This window comes from Schistocerca gregaria, chromosome 9, assembly GCF_023897955.1.
Source record: "Schistocerca gregaria isolate iqSchGreg1 chromosome 9, iqSchGreg1.2, whole genome shotgun sequence".
Lineage (NCBI taxonomy): Eukaryota > Metazoa > Arthropoda > Insecta > Orthoptera > Acrididae > Schistocerca > Schistocerca gregaria.
In genome coordinates this window covers 165283079-165302105 of record NC_064928.1, presented here as the reverse complement: position 1 = coordinate 165302105, position 19027 = coordinate 165283079, and the positions used below count along the sequence as shown (strand labels likewise).

The 19027-nt window shown below is 40.0% G+C and overlaps 1 protein-coding gene across 18 annotated transcripts in view; it reads right to left on the bottom strand.

Annotated features, from left to right (window-relative positions):
• Positions 1–19027, bottom strand: part of LOC126291830 (gastrula zinc finger protein XlCGF57.1-like) — a 308343-nt gene that overhangs the window by 214999 nt on the left and 74317 nt on the right. For all 18 annotated transcript variants that reach the window (XR_007551891.1, XR_007551890.1, XM_049985529.1 and 15 more), the window contains one exon: positions 15407–15475. Coding sequence is in view for 16 of the 18 variants with exons in the window: in XM_049985529.1 (XP_049841486.1) it covers positions 15407–15475 (69 nt within the window). In the remaining 2 variants the exon portion in view is untranslated. The remainder of the gene's footprint in view (positions 1–15406; positions 15476–19027) is intronic.

Sequence of the window (19027 nt, the reverse complement as noted above, 5' to 3'; positions counted from 1 at the left end):
AACCCTTTGATCCGCTTAGCAATTTTATGTAAGAGCAGAATTTTCTATAATTCTCCGCAAGATCTTTCACTAACATATGATTGTAGAAGTAGTTGTATGTTTTGCACTTTGATCTATTTATAGAGGTACAAATTTTTACCATTTCTACCTTATTGACACCTCTGCTTTCTCTTTTAAATAGAAGTGTCAAAATCTGCATTTTATCAGCATTTTCCAAATGTTGTTATTAAACTATGGTGTGTCTTTTCCACCCTTAATCTAAGTTAGAGGTGTTCAAGGCATGGACCACATGTGACCCAGGAAGTGAGCAATTATCACACAATCGGTAAAAAAAAAAAAAAAAAAAAAAAGAAAAAAAAATCATAAAATTCTGTTTATGTAAAGTTACTGATAAATTGAATACTTTCAATTTTAAACTTCTGTTGCAACATGGTGCTATTCTCATTGGTCCATCCCTGCCCACCACCCACATCCAGGTACTATTTTTTTCTTCAATAGAAATCAACCTGCAGTTAGACATTCATTTCCAAACTAAGCTCATTTCGTTTCATCATGGGCGGCGCTGCATGGGGTAGCTGCTCAATCTGAGGCACCTTGCCATGGCTCCATCCTCGTGTGTGTGTGTGTGTGTGTGTGTGTGTGTGTGTGTGTGTGTGTGTGTGTCAATTTGGTCCCATTGGAACTTAACCAAAACAAAATCATGGTTGAAAACCTGCTTTGCAGTATAGCCTTTTTCTGTCACAGTTTCTTTAAACCTTTTTTTTGAAATTCCTTAGTTCCAACTTTGTCAGCTGCAGCTGCCTCTCATCATCTTAATGTTGTGAAAGCCAAAATGATGCAGAGGCACACACCGGCACAGTAGCTCAGTGCGTTCAGTCAGGGGGTTAGCTGCCCTCTGTAATAAAAAAGCTGAGTTAATCGATCAACAACGAACTTAAACGGATGTCTTACGATGTCCGCCCCGAGCAGATGCAACAAACGAAAGTGGGAGGGGGTCAGTGGCTTAGAATTTTCTCCATGCTTACCATTGCCTCAGAGTGAGATCTGGTCACTTTCATCATTCAAACAGTGAGCAGTTTTTCAAAATGATCCCACATTGTCACAAACAGTTCCGACAGTGGATTTACAAAGTCCCAAAGCACACTGATGCCAACAACACATTCATCTTTCCCATAGTGATCCGAAGTTCTCTCTTTTTCCTAATGAATACGACCTTTGTGCATGCTTCTTTTCCTTGACAGGCACAATTCCTTTCCTTTAAGCTGGTGTTTTAAATACAGACCCTATCAAGTGTAGCTTCACAGCTCTACATACCTGAACTGATGATCCACGTCTTGACAAACACAATGCAAGATGCACTCTGAGATATGCTAATCACTACTACTTCTGCCTTCTGTTAACAGATGGGATCCCTGGACCTAAAACTAAAATCTCATGTATGCAAAATGCAGGTAACAAGACCTGAGTATAATGGGGTCTACTTGTATATTTGAACACAATATTATGAAGAGGATAGATTGCCACTCACTATACCGTGAAGACACAGTACAGACAGGTACAACAAAAAACTGCTATACACTCACATTTTTGGCCTATGTGAGAATAGTGCTCGTGTGAATGTGTGCATGTTTTCTACTTTAGAAGTACTTTCTGCCAAAAGCTCTCACAGTCATTTTCTTGTGCCTGTCTGCAATTAATTTCCTCTATATGCTGAGTAACAATCAATCCTTTCCATAATCCTGTTGTTATTCCGTACTGGATTTTCCACTGTTTGATAGTGAAATACAAGGTTGCACTAATTATACTTCTCTTACTGGTAGAGGGCAGTTCTAATAAGGGTTTCGCACAGACATCACAGTTACGGGCAGAACTATCATATATGTTAATGTCATATGAAAAAGGAGTAGCAGGAGAAAAAGATGCTGGGTATGCCACGAATATTTTCATTTTAAATACAGGTCATTCCATGTTAAGTCAGCTAGGCCTCCTCTCTTGTCCATCACAGATTTTGATGAAACTTTATGCAAACATTCACACAAGTTCCTGATAAATATTGGGAAGTTTAATATTCGTCAAAGCAATACTGATCGGGATACCATCACTTGTTTGACTCCATGCATGACTTTGCATAGAGCAAGCAGGAATTTGATGAATTTGAGCTGTTATATTTTGGCCAATATTTTCTTGAAAGGAATGAAAGTTTGCCATATTGTACAAATTTGTGTGTTCTCTTAAGAACAATAATAAAAAGAACTTTACAAGTCATATTCAGCTAGGAAATTTTAGACAAAACTGTGCAAAAAAATCTGTGATCGGAAAAAATTCAGAGTTTGGTTTCTTATATCTCAGGGACTAAAGGTGTGACATGTGGAAAACTTGACAAGTGTAACCTAACAACACAACCTTCTAAAATAAAAATTTTCATTTATGTACCACTTTCCAGTACTAAAAAAATTAAGTGCAGATTTTGTAAAAATGTCAAAAATGCAGTATTCTCAAACTGATTTTACAAAAAGCAGTGTTGTATAAAACTTTCCAAACTGGTCTCATTAGAAAGGAAATGGTTTTAACCACAAAAAAATGTATTTGATTATCCAACATGGGCTAACAATGTTAGATTATTTGAATCAAAGTTGGACACAAAAATCAAAGCAAGAAAAAAATGTAAGCTTTGGATCCTTATAACATGTAGAGTAAATGCATGTTGAACACAAAACTTTATACACAAATAGGTCTGTGGCACAAGAATCTGGGATAAAAAATTTGATTCACCTACTACCTTCCAATAAACTACAAATTTGTCAAAGAAGATGATGGCGGTTAAAGCGATGGTCTTTCTAATGAGATCAGTTTGGAACATTTTATAAAACATAGTTCTTTACAAAATTAGATCCAAAATAGCACATTTGTGATCTTTTTACAAAATCTTCTAATTTGTACTTAATTTGTTCAGTACTGGAAAGTGGCACACAAATAGAACTTTATATTAGAGAACCTTGTGTTGTTGGGTTACTACATGCCAAGTTTCAAGTATGTCATATCTTTAGTTCTTGATATAAAAGGAGCCAAACTTTAAAAAAATCCCAGTGTAGGTGTTTTTGGGGGATTTCTCCTAAAATTTTCTGTCTCAATGTGGCTTATTAAATTCCTTTCATTATTGTTCTTCAGAGAACGCATCAAGTTGTACAAGATATTAAAATTTCACTTCTTTCAACAAAATATTGTCCAAGATATAACAGCTCAAAGTTGTCGGCAATTCACACATCCTCTGCACAAAGTAGCACATGGAGTCAAACAAGTGACTATTCTCTCCCCCAGTATTGCTTCAGCGAACGTTGAACTTCACCATTGTTCATCGAGGACGCGTGTGAATGTTGCCATAAAATTTAACCGAAATCCATGATGGTCGAGCAGGATCATGTTCTGAAATTAGGTGATATAACATGGAATGACTCTTACAATAATGTACTTTAATGGCTCAGTGATAAAACCTGTATTTTTTTTCTTTTTTCTTGTGGATGTCACATCTGAGATTTGTCTCTCAATGTAGCTTGATAATTCCCAAGGAGGGATAGCTAATTAACCACTAAATAATGAATTAATGTTGTTATTTTGAAACAAAATCGCATACACAAGACAATGACTTCCATCAAGTAAGAAATCATGAGTTTTCTCTTGCAGAAACAAGCTTATGGCTGTAATCACTAGTGTTAAGACTTACATCAAACCAGTCTGTGGACTGAAAAAAATGACCGCTACAACAATGCACCTAACACCATACATGACAATACTTCAAGTTAATTTTGTTAGTCTGAGTGTAGTGTTACAACTGAGCTACGTCACAACTGTAGAATGTATGAGGAGTGTAATGTGACAACAAAGACACTGAATTATGAAATGGAACTGCTGACCAGCAGATACTTTCAAGAGATGAAATATATAGTACCACCGACAGATGCATACCACACTTTCAGAACTAATAGTTCCTTTCTCAAGGGGAAGAAGGGGTAGGCTGGGGAAAATAAATGGCAAGTGTAACTCAGACCTCAGGATGAGAGGAAACTTCATGTAGGGAGGATGATAGTACGCAATGATGGAGAGGGGTGGAGGGTGAGAATATGTTAGAGAGAGAACACTAAGCACTGTGCCAGCTTCAGTCCAGAAATGAGGACATTCTGAAAAGTAAAGATAGATTTGTGCCTGTGTGGGAGGGGAGGGTGGGGGGGGGGGGGGGGGAGATAAATAGTGCAATTAAGAACAACAGAAGGGAGAAAAGAAGAAAGAAGTCAAACATTTATGAAAGTGTAGTACACAACAACACTGTGCTGCGGGTTGCCGACCTGTCAGACGGCTGCAGCCGACACATCTGAACTTCACCAAGATATCTGCTGCAGAAAGGATGGCAACACTATCGCTGGACATTGCCAGCAATAATTCATACATGCAAAGCCACATGATGCTGGCCACTTCCTGGGATTCATATGTAGGGTGGCCTTAAGAGGACCACTGTCTGGAGCTCCCCAGCACTCAAGCTGTGAATCTGTACATGAAACTCAGTGCCACACGACGAGTCTCTGATACCATGCATCAGGGATGACCAAGCTGTTGCAACCACTGATTGTGACTGTGACTGATTACGACCTTGCCTAGGACAAAGTAACCTACTGTGACAGACTGTGTGCTTTCGACTGCACCTTCTTGTAAGGGCATTGAATGAATGACATTTCTTTTATCATATTAGGGTGATTTCTACTTTTCTGTAATTGAAAATCTGTTTCCTGTTGTTCATGTTTTCTTGTATTCTTTCCTATTGTTGACTGCTACCTGCCAACCTTCTAGTTTTATGTGCGCACCATCCCACAACTGGATTCTTTAAAAGGTATAATGAAAAAATTAAAGGGGTATGTGTTCATGGAGGTTATGTGTAGGATGGTGTTCGGATGCAAGAATCTGTTGGAGGACAAATCCTCATCGCTGGAGTACAGGAATACTAGTTTCAGGTGGGAGCATTGAAATGACAGTACAGTGTACATCTACATCTACATCCACATTTATACTTCGTAAGCCACCCAACGGTGTGTGACGGAGGGCACTTTACGTGCCACTGTCGTTACCTCCCTTTTCTGTTCCAGTCGCGTATGGTTCGCAGGAAGAACGACTGTCTGAAAGCCTCCATGTGCGCTCGAATCTCTCTAATTTTACATTTGTGATCTCCTTGGGAGGTATAAGTAGGGGGAAGCAATATATTCGATACCTCATACAGAAACGCACCCTCTCGAAACCTGGTGAGCAAGCTAAACCGCGATGCAGAGCGCCTCTCTTGCAGAGTCTGCCACTTGAGTTTGCTAAACATCTCCATAACGCTATCATGGTTACCAAATAACCCTGTGACGAAATGCGCCGCTCTTCTTTGGATCTTCTCTATCTCCTCCGTCAACCCGAACTGGTACGGATCCAGTAGCCACTCCAGACCAATGAATTATACCCATACGTGCACTCAGCCAGTTTTGAGGTGGCCATGCCTACATGAAATGCTGTGTAGTGGACTAAGTTAGTTGACAAGCAACGTAGCAGTACAAAAGTCTGGTGTCTTAAATATGTCACAGGGGCTGGCATTTATGGTGACATTGCAGTTTATTTGTTTATAGTCCAATATGGTTTGATGTGATACTTCAATATTTAGGTGCCAATGGTGAATCAAATTGTTAAAGAAATGTTCTTAGCTCTGTAGAAGGGTGGTACTCATGCTGAAATATTTGTTTCAGAGTCTCGTGCTTTGCAGAGTTGACACTATGCAGCCAGTGGAGTGAGTAATCATTATGCTAGACAATGGACAATGCACTGCAATTTCAGGCTGCTGAAGGTCCATGTCCAAAATGTATGTAATGATACAAGACATTACTGAGCCAGTGGAGCTAAAGCAGAAAGATAGCTAATAAAGAACTACAAAACTACAAAGAGCATCTATAACTCATGTGTAACAGATACAACAAAAATCTACTTTGCAAAAGAAAAAATTACAACTTTGTAATGCAACTTTCAAAACAGAAGCTCCTTACACATCTGAAATTTTGATAAATGGTGGCACACCACAAACAAAAATCATAAAAAAAAACAAAGAAAATTCTCACAAAAATCTTAGTACCGAAATGAAAAGAATGGAATTTGGATGAAAAAGAAATAAGAGGAGAGCTACATGAAGCACCAAAAAGCTGGTACAGGTATGCATATTCAAATACAGAGATATGTTAACAGCCAGAATACAGTACTGCAGTCAGCAACACTTATGTACGGCAACAAGTGTCTCACACAGTTGTTAAATTGGTTACTGCTGCTACAATGGCAGGTCATCAACATTTAAGGAGTTTGAACATGGTGTTATAATCGGCATGCGAGTGAAGGGACACAACATCTCTGAAGTAGCGATGAAGTGAGGATTTGCCCATACAACCATTTCACAAGTTTACTGTGAATATAAGGAATTCAGTAAAACTTCAAACCCCAACTGCAGTTGGAAGAAGATCCTGCAAAAAAGGGACAAATGGTGACTAAAGAGACTTTTTCATCATGACAGAAGTGTAACCCTTCCAAAGATTTCATGGCTGGGCCATCAAAAAGTGCCAGCGAGCGAACCATTCAGTGAAACATAATTGATATGGGCTTTCGGAGCTGAAGGTTCACTCGTGTACTCTTGATGACTGAACGACACAAAGATTTACGCCTCACCTGGGTCCGTCAACACCGACAATGGACTGTTGATGACTGGAAACATGATGCCTGGTTGGATGAATTTCGTTTCAAACTGTACCGAGTGGATGGACAGGTATGGGTATGGAGACAACCTCATAAATCCATGGACCTTGCAAGTCAGCAGGGGACTGTTCAAGCTGGTGGAGGCTCTGTAATGGTGTGGGGCATGTGCAGCCAGAGTGACATGGGACCCCTGCTACATCTAGATAAGACTGACAGGTGACATGTATGTAACCATCCTGTCTGATCACGTCTATCCATTCACATCCATTGTGCATTCCAATGGACTTGGGAAAGTCCAGCAGCATAATGTGACATCCCACAGATTCAGGATTGCTACAGAGTGGCTCCAGAAACACTATTCTGAGTTTAAACACTTCCCGTGGCCACCAAACTCCCCATACATGAACATCATTGAGCACATCTGGGATGCCTTGCAATGGCTGCTCAGAAGATCTCTCCACCCACTCACTCTCTTACACATTTATGGACAACCCTTCAGGATTCACCGTGTAAATTCCTTGCAGCATTACTTTTTCAGACATTAGTCTGGTCCATGCCATGTCGTTTTGTGCCATTTCTGCATGCTCGCAGTGGCCCTACACGGTATTATGTAGGTGTACCAGTTCCTTTGGCTCTTCAGTGTTTAAAGTTACAGCAAAATCACAGACACCATCAGAAAATAATTACAGTTTCATTGTGACCAGTAAACAATGAATGACAGGCTCAAAAATAAAATTACAAACTTTGCCTCATTAGACAACCACAATAACTGCTTAACAAAAGTTAAAAGATCTAACAGAAACTATCATTCATAAAGAAATCTTTCACTGACATTTATACACTAATTCATAAACTCAAATTTGCTAAGAATACTATCTGACAAAATTCACAAAGGACAGAAGAATGGAAGATTAAACACAATAAGGACACAATGAAAAGAACACAAGCAAATTGTGCAAAAATTAGTTTCAATGAACTCCATAGTTGAGCACAATAAATTTAGAAAATGAGAGAGATGTTATTTTGTAAGAAAACTGTAGTAAACCTCTGATTTACATACAAAGTCAATAAAAAACTAAAATTCACCTTCCTGGTGAGTTATTTCTCGTAATTAGAGGGGTAAATGTATGATGCAGGAATCGAGTATATTCCAAGCAACAAATTAATTCCATATGTAATAATCAATCTGTCAGAATAGTGAGTGGAATTTTCACTAGAGGTTCAATATAGAAATCAAAATTCAGTGTAGTGTTAATCAGTGGCAGTCAGTTATGTGCTAATGTGCTACAGCACACTGTCAATATCACACAAAAAATATGCCATTTGCTTTAAATGTGAGCCAGAAATGATGCTAAAAATGCAACATTTTCTTTATATGTGTGCTGGTATGCAAATAAAATAGACAAAAACACGTTTTGTAGTGCTCTCACCAGTGAAATCAGTGTCAAGTACTGAAATGAGTGTCAGCTGTGCAATACGATCAGCTTAGAGAAGTGACACAGCTGTCTGTTTCCAAATGGGCATGCTCTGTTGGTGACTCATCCCTCCTGGCACCATGAGTGCTATGTTGCTCACAGCACCATGTTAATATTTTTCTATGAAAGTGCATGTTGTGTATTGTGCAAGAATCAAGTATGGGAGCTTTTTCAAGAATTGCTGTCATGATGGCAAGCGAGGGGGACGAGAGGGGGGGAGGGCGGGGGAGGGTGAGAGGGGGGAGGGCGGGGGGAGGGCAAGAGGGGGGGCGAGAGGGGGGCGAGGCAGGAGAGGAGGCATACTTGCAAAATATTTTAATCAGCTTCTTAAATGTCCAAAACCAATCTATAAGCTCAAATACTCACAACTGAGAAAAATCTAGAAGATTTACTGACATCTGTAAAAGAAATCAAAGAAGTCATTAAAACCTTATAATGCTTGTGGAGAAGACAGTGTTACAACGGAACTTTTGAAATGGTCTCTGTCAAAATATAGGCTAAATTTTATCTTAATGAAAACTTAGAAAACAGCAAAACTCTCAGCAAAGCAGAAGATGGCCTTGATACATCCACTGCATAAGAAGGGCAATAAACGTGTTAACAGCAACAGAGGAATGTCATTGCAACCAGTTGCATGTAACATGTTTTCCAATATCAGACTAAACAGTGTAGAAACAAAACTGGAGAGTAATTTCGAGGAATATCAGTGTGGTTTTTGGAAAGACAGATCATACTGTGAACAAATATTTCATCTGAAGTCAATCTTTTGCCACAGATTACTGAATTCAAAAGGTAAGTATGTTTCTTTGAAATTGGATGTAGCCTACTGAGCAAGCATAGAATATGAACAATTTTTAAAGCACCATTGCCATGACTCCACTGAGAGCAAGTGGTCTTAAGCACTGACTGGTAATTCATGGACCTACAATGTTCAACTACTAATTATAAAATTTAAATAAATTTAAAATGTCCGAAAGAACAGATACCATTGGTGAGCAAGGAGCTTGTTAGAATGACATTACAATGAAATGAATACCCTTAGCTGCTGACAGGCGTTGACATACATCAACGGGGACAGATGAAAATGTGTGCCCTGACAGGGACTCGAACCTGGGATCTCCTGCTTACATGGCAGACACACTATCCATCTGAGCCACCAAGGACACAGAGGATAGTGCGACTGCAGGGATTTATCTCTGGCACGCCTCCCGCGAAACCCACATTCTAAACGTAGTGTCCCACACTACATCCGTAGTGTCCCCGCCCATTATACCAACTGCGAAAAAGGTCGATATTGTGTTGATGTGTGGCTATTGTGATCAAAATGCCCAACGGGCATGTGCTATGTATGCTCCTCGGTATCTGGACGACATCACCCAAGTGTCCAGACTGTTGCCGGATAGTTACGTTATTTAAGGAAACAGAAAGTGTTCAGACACATGTGAAACGTCAACCACGACCTGCAACAAATGATGGTGCGCAATTAGTTGTTTTAGCTGCTGTCGTGGCTAATCCACACATCAGTAGCAGACAAACTGCAAGAGAATCGGGAATCTCAAAAACATTGGTGCTGAGAATGCTACTTCAACATAGATTGCACCAGTACCATATTTCTATGTACCAGGAATTCCATGGCGACGACTATGAACATCGTGTACAGTTCTGCCACAGGGCACAAAAGAAATTATGGGATGATGATAGATATTTTGCACGCATTCTATTTAGCGACGAAGCATCATTCACCAACAGCGGTAACTTAAACCGGCATAATATGCACTATTGGGCAACGGAAAATCCACGATGGCTGCGACAAGTGGATCATCAGTGGGGTAATGTATGGTGAGGCATTATGGGAGGAAGGATAATTGGCCCTCATTTTATCAATGGCAATCTAAATGTCGCAATGTATGCTGATTTCCTATGTAATGTTCTACCGATGTTACTACAAGATGTTTCACTGCATGACTGAATGGTGATGTACTTCCAACATTATGGATGTCCGGCACATAGCTCATGTGCGGTTGAAGCAGCATTGAATAGTATATTTCATGATAGATGGATTGCTCGTCAAAGCAACATACCATGGCCCGCACGCTCACCAGATCTGACATCCCCGGATTTCTTTCTGTGGGGAAAGTTGAAGGATATTTGCTATCGTATCCACCGACAACGCCTGACAACATGCGTCAGCACATTGTCAATGCATGTGAACATTACGGAAGGAGAACTACTCGCTGTTGAGAGGAATGTAATTACACGTACTGCCAAATGTACTGAGGTTGATGGACATCATTTTGAGCATTTATTGCACTAATGTGATATTTACAGGTAATCATGCTGTAACAGCTTGCATTCCCAGAAAGGGAACAATACATGTATCATATTGGAACAACCGAAATAAAATGTTCAAATGCACCTACGTTCTGTATTTTAATTTTAAAAAACCTACCTGTTACCAATTGTTCGTCTAAAATTGTGAGCCATATGTTTGTGGCTATTACAGCGCCATCTATCATAAAGTGAAAAAAGTTGTCCAACAAAAACATTCATATTTCTTAAGGTACTACATGAATATGTAATAAAAAATGGGGATTCCTATTTTAAAGAACGCAATTGATATCCGTTTGACCTATGGCAGTGCCATCTAGCGGGCCAACCATAGCGCCATCTGGTTTTGCCCTACAAGCTAGACAAGTTTCGTTCTTTGTAGTTTTTTCGTTTGATGCTTATTACGCGAGATATTTGGCCCGGTCACGATCAATGGACCACCCTGTATAGTAGTCACACTAATACGACATCAGATCGTCCAACTCCCTATTTAGTCCAGCAATCCCATTTCTGGTGTTTGTGTACACAGTCAACTGTTACAGTCAGATTTGGACTTGACAAAGACCCATCGTCTGCAATGTGGATCAGCAGGCAGTTTACCAATGCTGGGTGTGATGGTTCAGTTTTAGCACAAAATAATTTGTTTCTAACTTTATCGATAAGTGTTATTTTGCACACATTTATTTTGCAAATTAGTAACAGTTTGTTCTTACAAATTACAGTGTGTAAAACTAAATTATGGCACCAACTAAATGTAAACAACCGATCGTTGAGTCCAGTGACGTGAGTGAGTGGATCAGGGCAGCTGAGATTGACTGTACAAAAGAAGCAGAATTAAGTGACAACCAACTTATTGACAACGTAACTATATAAGATATAAAGACATTTTGTGGGCTACAAAATGGCAGACCATTGTTTCAAAATCAAAGTTGTCATCTGCTAAGCAAAAGAACATTATAGACTTTTTGCATCCTGCTTAAGAACAGAACATTTTTTACCATGTTTTATACAGTTAAAAGCATATCAGTAGCTAGTCAATTTACTACTTTAATAAGGTATGTACAGACAAACAACCTCACTCACAGTAACAATAACTTATCGTAAAATACAGATGTATTTTGCAGTACAGGCACTACTGTACATTACATATTCATGTACAATCTTATATTGTGCGAGTGATTTCCTTTATTTTGTTACTTCATTTTGTTATTTTGTTACAGAAAAAAATATTTCAGACAGCAGTCACAGTGTTTCCAGTTGGAAATTAAAGATGTGCTATACTGCATTGTAATGCTTTGTGTCAATAAAAGTGTTTCTATGATAAGCTAACCTTTTCTGCATCCCGACCATGGTCCTAGTCCTGTACGAGTCGAATTAGTCAGGTTCTACTGTGCTCCATTCAGTTAGGATTACTACCATTGTAAGTCAAAATGCTATAGGCTGCCACATTGTAGCACAAAGGTATAATTCTGCGTGAGTCGCCACTGGTATTAATAGTGGTGATTAAATTGCAAAGAAAGCCAATATCTATTAAACACAGGAGACATCTTGCAATAACATGCAGTATTTACAGAATCACATTTGGCAAACAAAAGTTGATGTGTTGCCATAAGTTCTTTCCTCATTCATCACTAAAATGCAACTGTAGATTTTCAGTATAGTGATTTTAATGGCACCAGATGGAACAGTAGGATTTGACACAAGCATTATGTGGCCATGCTACATGATTTTTCATCTATTCAAGCTGCAGTATATCTGAATGAATACTCTCCTGCCCTCAAGCTGTTCCATTCTGCTGTGTTTTAATCACTTCACTAAAACTCCATTCTTGCAGTATGATGACAGATATGGGAAGAACATACAGCACAGCAGCTCCTATCTTCGGTAATATGATTACACGTACTGCATGGATTAAAATGTATTGTTTCAGGCAAACATTTTGATTTTGGTACAATAACACCTCTTGCACACCTGCAGGTCAAAACTGTCTGTTACACTGTACTGTTTCTTCAGCGACTCATGCTTCTGCATTCCACAGATTCATTAACCTTCAAACATCGATTTTGCACAAAAGTGAAGTTTCACAGATACATGACTGACAGGTGGTGAAACAGACACGTCTGTATTTTAAAATAATTTTTATACGGGTTGTGCTGGTCGCAGTGGTTACTTGCTTTTTCATGCTACGGGTACAGTTGAGGACTCAGATTTTGTATTTCAAGACAGAGTTTTTGATTCAGTAATATCCAAAGCAGGTAGTTTTCATTCGATACCTAGCCACATATGTGAAACTCATAACATAGCTTGTTGCCCTGAATGAAGTATCATTTATTGGCACTGAATTTTATATTTGGTGTACTCAGGGATGTGTAATAGGATCATCATTGTTCATGTTATACATTAAAAACTTAGCAGATAGAATTGGTTGTTACAAGTGACATGTAAATTTATATTTTTAAAAAAAATTTAATTCGGAAAAAAATTGTAGCAATATCCAGTCACATCTCAACAAATTTCTCCATCTTGTACAAAGGAAAGAAAAGCTGGGCACTTCACAAAACAAAATAACAGTAGCCTTTCACTACAGTTTAATGACTCACAACTAATGTCAGACATGTCTCACCAGTACCTGAGAGTAACGAAGTGTAAGTGTAAGGATATCATGTGGAACAGTCACATAATGTCAGTTGGTGGTAAAACTAATGGTGAGATTTGATTCACTGGTTGGCCACTGAGAATCTGCAATTTTTCTATGAATGAAATTGTTCATACTATCATTATAATAGTTTTGTGATTCTCAACAGGTTGGATTAATAGGGAAAATTGAACATGGGTGAAAAGAGGGACTGCACCATAGTTCACAGGACTAAGTAATGAAAATATTGAGAAAAATCAGCAAACAAGATACCAGATATCTCATGAAATGAATTTCCAAAAATTAAAGAAACAGTTATCAGAACAGAATGCCCAAATACTCTTCATAAATCGTGAATCTCTGCTGAAGGAACTGTGAAAGCAAAAACTTATAACAGGATACAGGGAAACAAATACATACTACAAAAGTAAGTTTAAGTTGGGGATAGTGAAAGTTATTTTTTGTCCCCTCTGATATATTTATGAATGCTACTATTATTTTTAAATTGTGCCTATTTCTTCACAAGGGGGGTAAGTGCATTGTGAGCTTGATGTTAGTTGCCTATATAAAATTCACTGGCATCAGATTTTACACTTACAGCACGTTTCCATGCAATGAATGTCTTGTGTCTATGAGTGGAACTGTCCCAAAAAAACATTCCATTTGACATTGAAAAATGGAAGTACACAAAGCACAGTAATTTCCTAATGCTTACATTAGCAAAAGCAGCAAATACATGTTAAGAAAATGCTGCTTAACGCAAGTTTTTGAGAAGATCTATAATATACAATTTCGAATAATTCTGATCAATAGAGTGTGTTAAAAGAAGTACTCCATATTTTGAGAGGTGGTGTGCTATAACCCTGTGTATAACATGACAAGGCTGTACATCCTAAGCACTGGGAAACTTGCAACAACTGTAGGAAAATAGGACATTTTGCAACTGTGTATTATTCCCAGCCCCCTCCTGCAGACACGGACATGGGTGTTAATTAAGTGTCTCAAGTGCTTATGAATAATAACAGATTGTTTATTAAAGTGCAAGTGATGGACACAGTGCTCAAACTACTAGTCTGTCATGAGCACAGTTGTGGCTTTACTGAGCTCACAAACATGTGGATTTGGGGTCTTGGGTGTAGTTTCCGGTTAATCGATTGGTGAATTACAACAAGCAGCATATTTCAATTTTTGGGAAATTTACAGCTACAACTACATATAAATCTGTGGTTTGTTCCTCAAGTTTATTGGTAGTGGATGATGCTGTTACAAAAATTTGTTCAGTCTGCATGTTTTCAATGCTTTTCATGTTTTCATAGCTTTTGGTTTTTCCATTTTGTATACAGTGCACCTCATTTCCAGCCAGGTTCCCTATCAGCTGCAAAATTCTCTGACTTCTGCCTTCCCATCTCTTTTCTTGGATAGGTTGCATAGTGCCACTAACTCTGTGTCCCACATTACCCTGGAATCTACAGTGTAGCCATGCTCTTCCTGTGTGTGTCGTAGTAGAGTGGCATTGTGTGACCAATTGAAATCAGAATTGTAAAGGCTGACATTGTTGGAAGTCATACAACCTATTACATTTATTGAGTGGTCTACTCCACTCGTGATTGATTTAAAAAAAAAGACTGGCTAGCTTCGTCTCTGCAGTACTGACTAGTTGGCTTAGCCTCTGCATTAAAGTTCAAGTAACACTCAATCTATCATTGACATCTACCCTTTGCCCCATCCCAATGAGTTATTGGCTAATCTCTCTGGGGTCAGTTTTTTTTCCAAAATTGATTTATCCAAAGCCTTTTTACATGTTCTGCTGATGAAGATTCTAAATGACTCCTTATGATTAACAGGACTTTTAGACTGCACCAGTCTCAGCAGCTCCTATTTAGTGTTTGCTACTGCCTCAGTGATTTTTCAGTGTGTTTTTCTTAGTGATTTACCATTTACTGAGAAAGAGTCAGTCATACTTCTGAATATTTCATTTATTGTTCCTCCAGCCGCCTCAAGCCAGATGAAAGGAGTTCAAGAGATGGAAGGAAGGCAGATTTTATTTAACATATTGTCAGTGACAAGATCACTACAGATGGAAAACAGGACAAGGAAGGAAATTCAATGCATCATTTTCGAACTATTCTAGCCTTCTGCCTACTCAAACACATTGTGCACAGTGGCTTGCAGAGAATATATTTGGATTTAATGACAGATAAGTTTTAGTACTTACCAGAGGTTCTTCTTTAACAGATATGTACTCAACCTCTTGCTTGGGAGACACCTGAGCGTCAGCCTCCACCTGAACCAAAGGAAATGAGTTACGTATAGGTGAAACATAGAGTAAAGAAGCACAGATGAAACTAGTGTAATCAATTTAAATGAACATGTCGAGACATTTCACTATACAACGGAGGTGCCGAGTGGCAGATAGGCACAACAAAAAGATTTTCATAATTAAAGCTTTCAGCCATACATTCCATCATAGATTTTCCACTGTTTGATTCATGTTGAGACAATTGATATTCTGTGCCAGACTGACTTGAAGTGGGGATTTCTGCATTTCGGAATTGAATGCCAAAATCACAGGACTATCTAAGAGGCAGAACTCAGTTCAGATACTAAACAGACCTTTTATATTTCAATCTGGTATGTGGAAGGTGAGAATAAATTTTGGTAGCTGAAGAGTTCCTAGGAACTGATATGGCACACAACTTATGGCATTCTCAGAGGCACTGTCTGTTTTTTTGTCTGATATTTGGTGGTGTTACATTACATAAGACTTTAGCCCAGGAACTGTTTATTTTAGCTGTCTGCAGAATGTGTAATGACCACCAAAAACGTGTGTGAACAGAGCCATAACTATTGAGCTACCTGACACTTCCAAGCCAGACACATACTTCCATTGCCAATGATGTTTCCTGAAATGATTTCCGAACACCACTACATGAGGCTCTATCATGGGGCATGTGATACAACTTATGGCGGAAAATGCCAATGTCCTCCACTGACTCAGTTTTACCAGTGGTACTGTTCCCATATACCAAGTGGGAGAACCTTGTGTAGTGGTGTTTGGGAATCAAACAAGGAAAAAATTAGCAAAAATGAGAGCAAGTCTGGCCTCAGTTTTCATTGATATCAGTTCCCATCATTACATCTTCACTTACTTTCTCCCCACTGGTGCATCCTTTTCGTATTTTTCACACATATTTTAGTGTATTTTTGCGTAATCTTTTGGATGTAATTTCTTATGTAATTTTTCGCATTTTTTGCACCACCATGGATCCTTGCTTCTTCTAACTGCATCAATGCAGAAAAGTTTCCTTATCCCTAGCCAGATCTCAGTCCCACATACTGTTCCTGCATTGTTGCTTGGCTCATGAAATACCCCCTAATGGTCTTACCATCAAATTACCCATCTCTGGTTGTCACCCCTCCTTCCACAATGACCTCCACCTGTTCAGATTCCGCCAGTCCTTAGCCCTCGCCAACATAATCTTGCAAAACCATATCAACCAAGCCCAATTCTCTGTGCAGTATCTTCTCTCCATCCACAAAATTCTCCTGCTGTGCAATCCCAAATTTTTGGAACCCATAACACACAGTGAAACTCTTGCCCTGCATGAACTTGAGCAACATGCACAACGCCTCCTTAAAAAGCTCTCTAACCTGCTCACTTCCTATTCTTGCCTTGGAGTACCACTGTCCACCACTTCTACAACAACCTCCAAACATCCCCCACACCCCCTCATAGCTGACGGACCCTATCTCGCAGACCTACTACACTTATCCCACCCTCCAAAACTCCCTCCCACCACCACACAAAACCCAGAACCTAAACAGACCTGCAAAACAGTTATGAACCTTTCCTCCAGAAGCCTTAGTCCCACAAAAATATCAGTCCTTTCCAAAGGCCTCACCTTTTGCCCCACTCCCAAATTCAACTATGTAGGACTAGTTAAAGACCTTCTCTCCTTCTCCTGGTCCCTACAGTGGAAACCCTTTTTCTCCACCAACCCGACCAATCAGACTCAACCAAAGACCAATATTGAACCTTGCCTAACTCAGTTCACTCCTCTATCCAACTGTGATCCACTCCCACTGCCACCAAACCACCCCCTTTTAACTTTCCAGAATTTCTTAACCTCAAACCTTGCCTCACTATCATTCCCCAAATACCTCAACATGCAAACCCACCTTACATCCGCAGAAAGAACTGCAGTCCACCATCTAAAATCTGATCCCAACCTTACAATCCTGCCTGCAGACAAAGGCCTCATCACCATTGTTTTGAACTGCAAGCATTATGTGGCAAAAGGACTCCGACAGCTGTCAGATACTTCATCCTACAAACGATGCCACAGTGATCCCATTCCAGTAATCCAGCAGGATCTCCAGTCACTACTCAAATCCTTAGGCCCATTCCAGAATCTCCTTCCTAGTCTCCATGACCAACTATATCCTGACCCAGACTTACTTCTCCTTTGAAGGCATTACCTACAAACAAATCTGTGGTTCGACTATGGGAACCCACATGACACCATCCTATGATAACCTATTCATGGGCCATCTAAAGGAATTCTTCCTAAAAAAACCTAAATCCCTCACCTGGTTCAGATTCACTGAAGACATCTTTGCTATCTGGATTGAAGGTGAGGACACCTTATTCACATTCCTCCAGAACCTCAACAACTTCTCCCCCATTTGCTTCACCTGGTCCTACTCAACCTAACAAGCCATATTCCTACATGTTTACCTCCACCTCATAGATGGATACATCAGTAGATACTGATCCAGATCAAACCTACTAACCACCAGCAATACCTCCACTTTGACAGCTGCCACCCATTCCATACCGAGAAGTCCCTTCCGTACAGCCTAGCCACCCATGGTCGTCACATCTGCAGCACCTGCAGTGACGAGCAGTCCCTCTCAAAATATACCAAGGGCATCACTGAAGCCTTCACTGACCGTAATTATCCTCCCATCCTTGTACAAAAACGAATCTCCCATGCCTTATCTTTCCAGTCTCCCACCACCTCCCAAAGTCCCACAGTCGGCGACAGAGGAGCATTCCCGTCTTAACTCAGTACCATCCGGGACTGGAGCAACTGAATTACATTCTCCGCCAGGATTTTGATTACCTCTTGCCGTGCCCTGGAATGAGAAATGTGCTGCCCACTATCCTTCCCACTCCTCCTACCGCGGTATTCTGCTGTCCACCGAACCTAAACAATATATGTATCCATCTTTACACAACCCCTGCTCCCAACCAACAAGTTGTCTGTCCATATGAATGCCCACTGCCAAAATGTGGCCAAAAAATAAGAGGACCTCCCTGTTGCGGAACACGCTGCCAAACATGATATCCCTCATCTCAATGACTGCTTCACAGCATGTGCCATATGGATCCTTCCCACCAACACCAGCTTTTCTGAATGGCGCAGGTGGGAACTTTGCCTGCAATAGACCCTACATTCCCGTAACCCTCCTGGCGTCAACCTTTGATAGTCACTGTCCTCACTCATCCAGCCCCCACCCTGTTCCTATTCCAGCACTACACAGCAGTCATTTCACCACCATACCCAGTCTTTTAATTTCTTTTTATTTCTCTCCTTTCCACTACTTACCCCCTCCTCCCTCTGCACCTTCTCTCCTATCCTCCATCTAAACTCCAACACTTCACTGTCCGCTACTCCCACCTTACTATCCCTTCCCATCCCCCTCCCCACCCAGCCTCCTCTTTACCCCCACCAAGTCACCACTCCCATCATGTACTGGGTGCTGCCACTCGCAGTGTGGTTTCAGCTCTCTTGAGACAGCAGACGTGTGCGCAAGTTGGATTTGTGTGAGT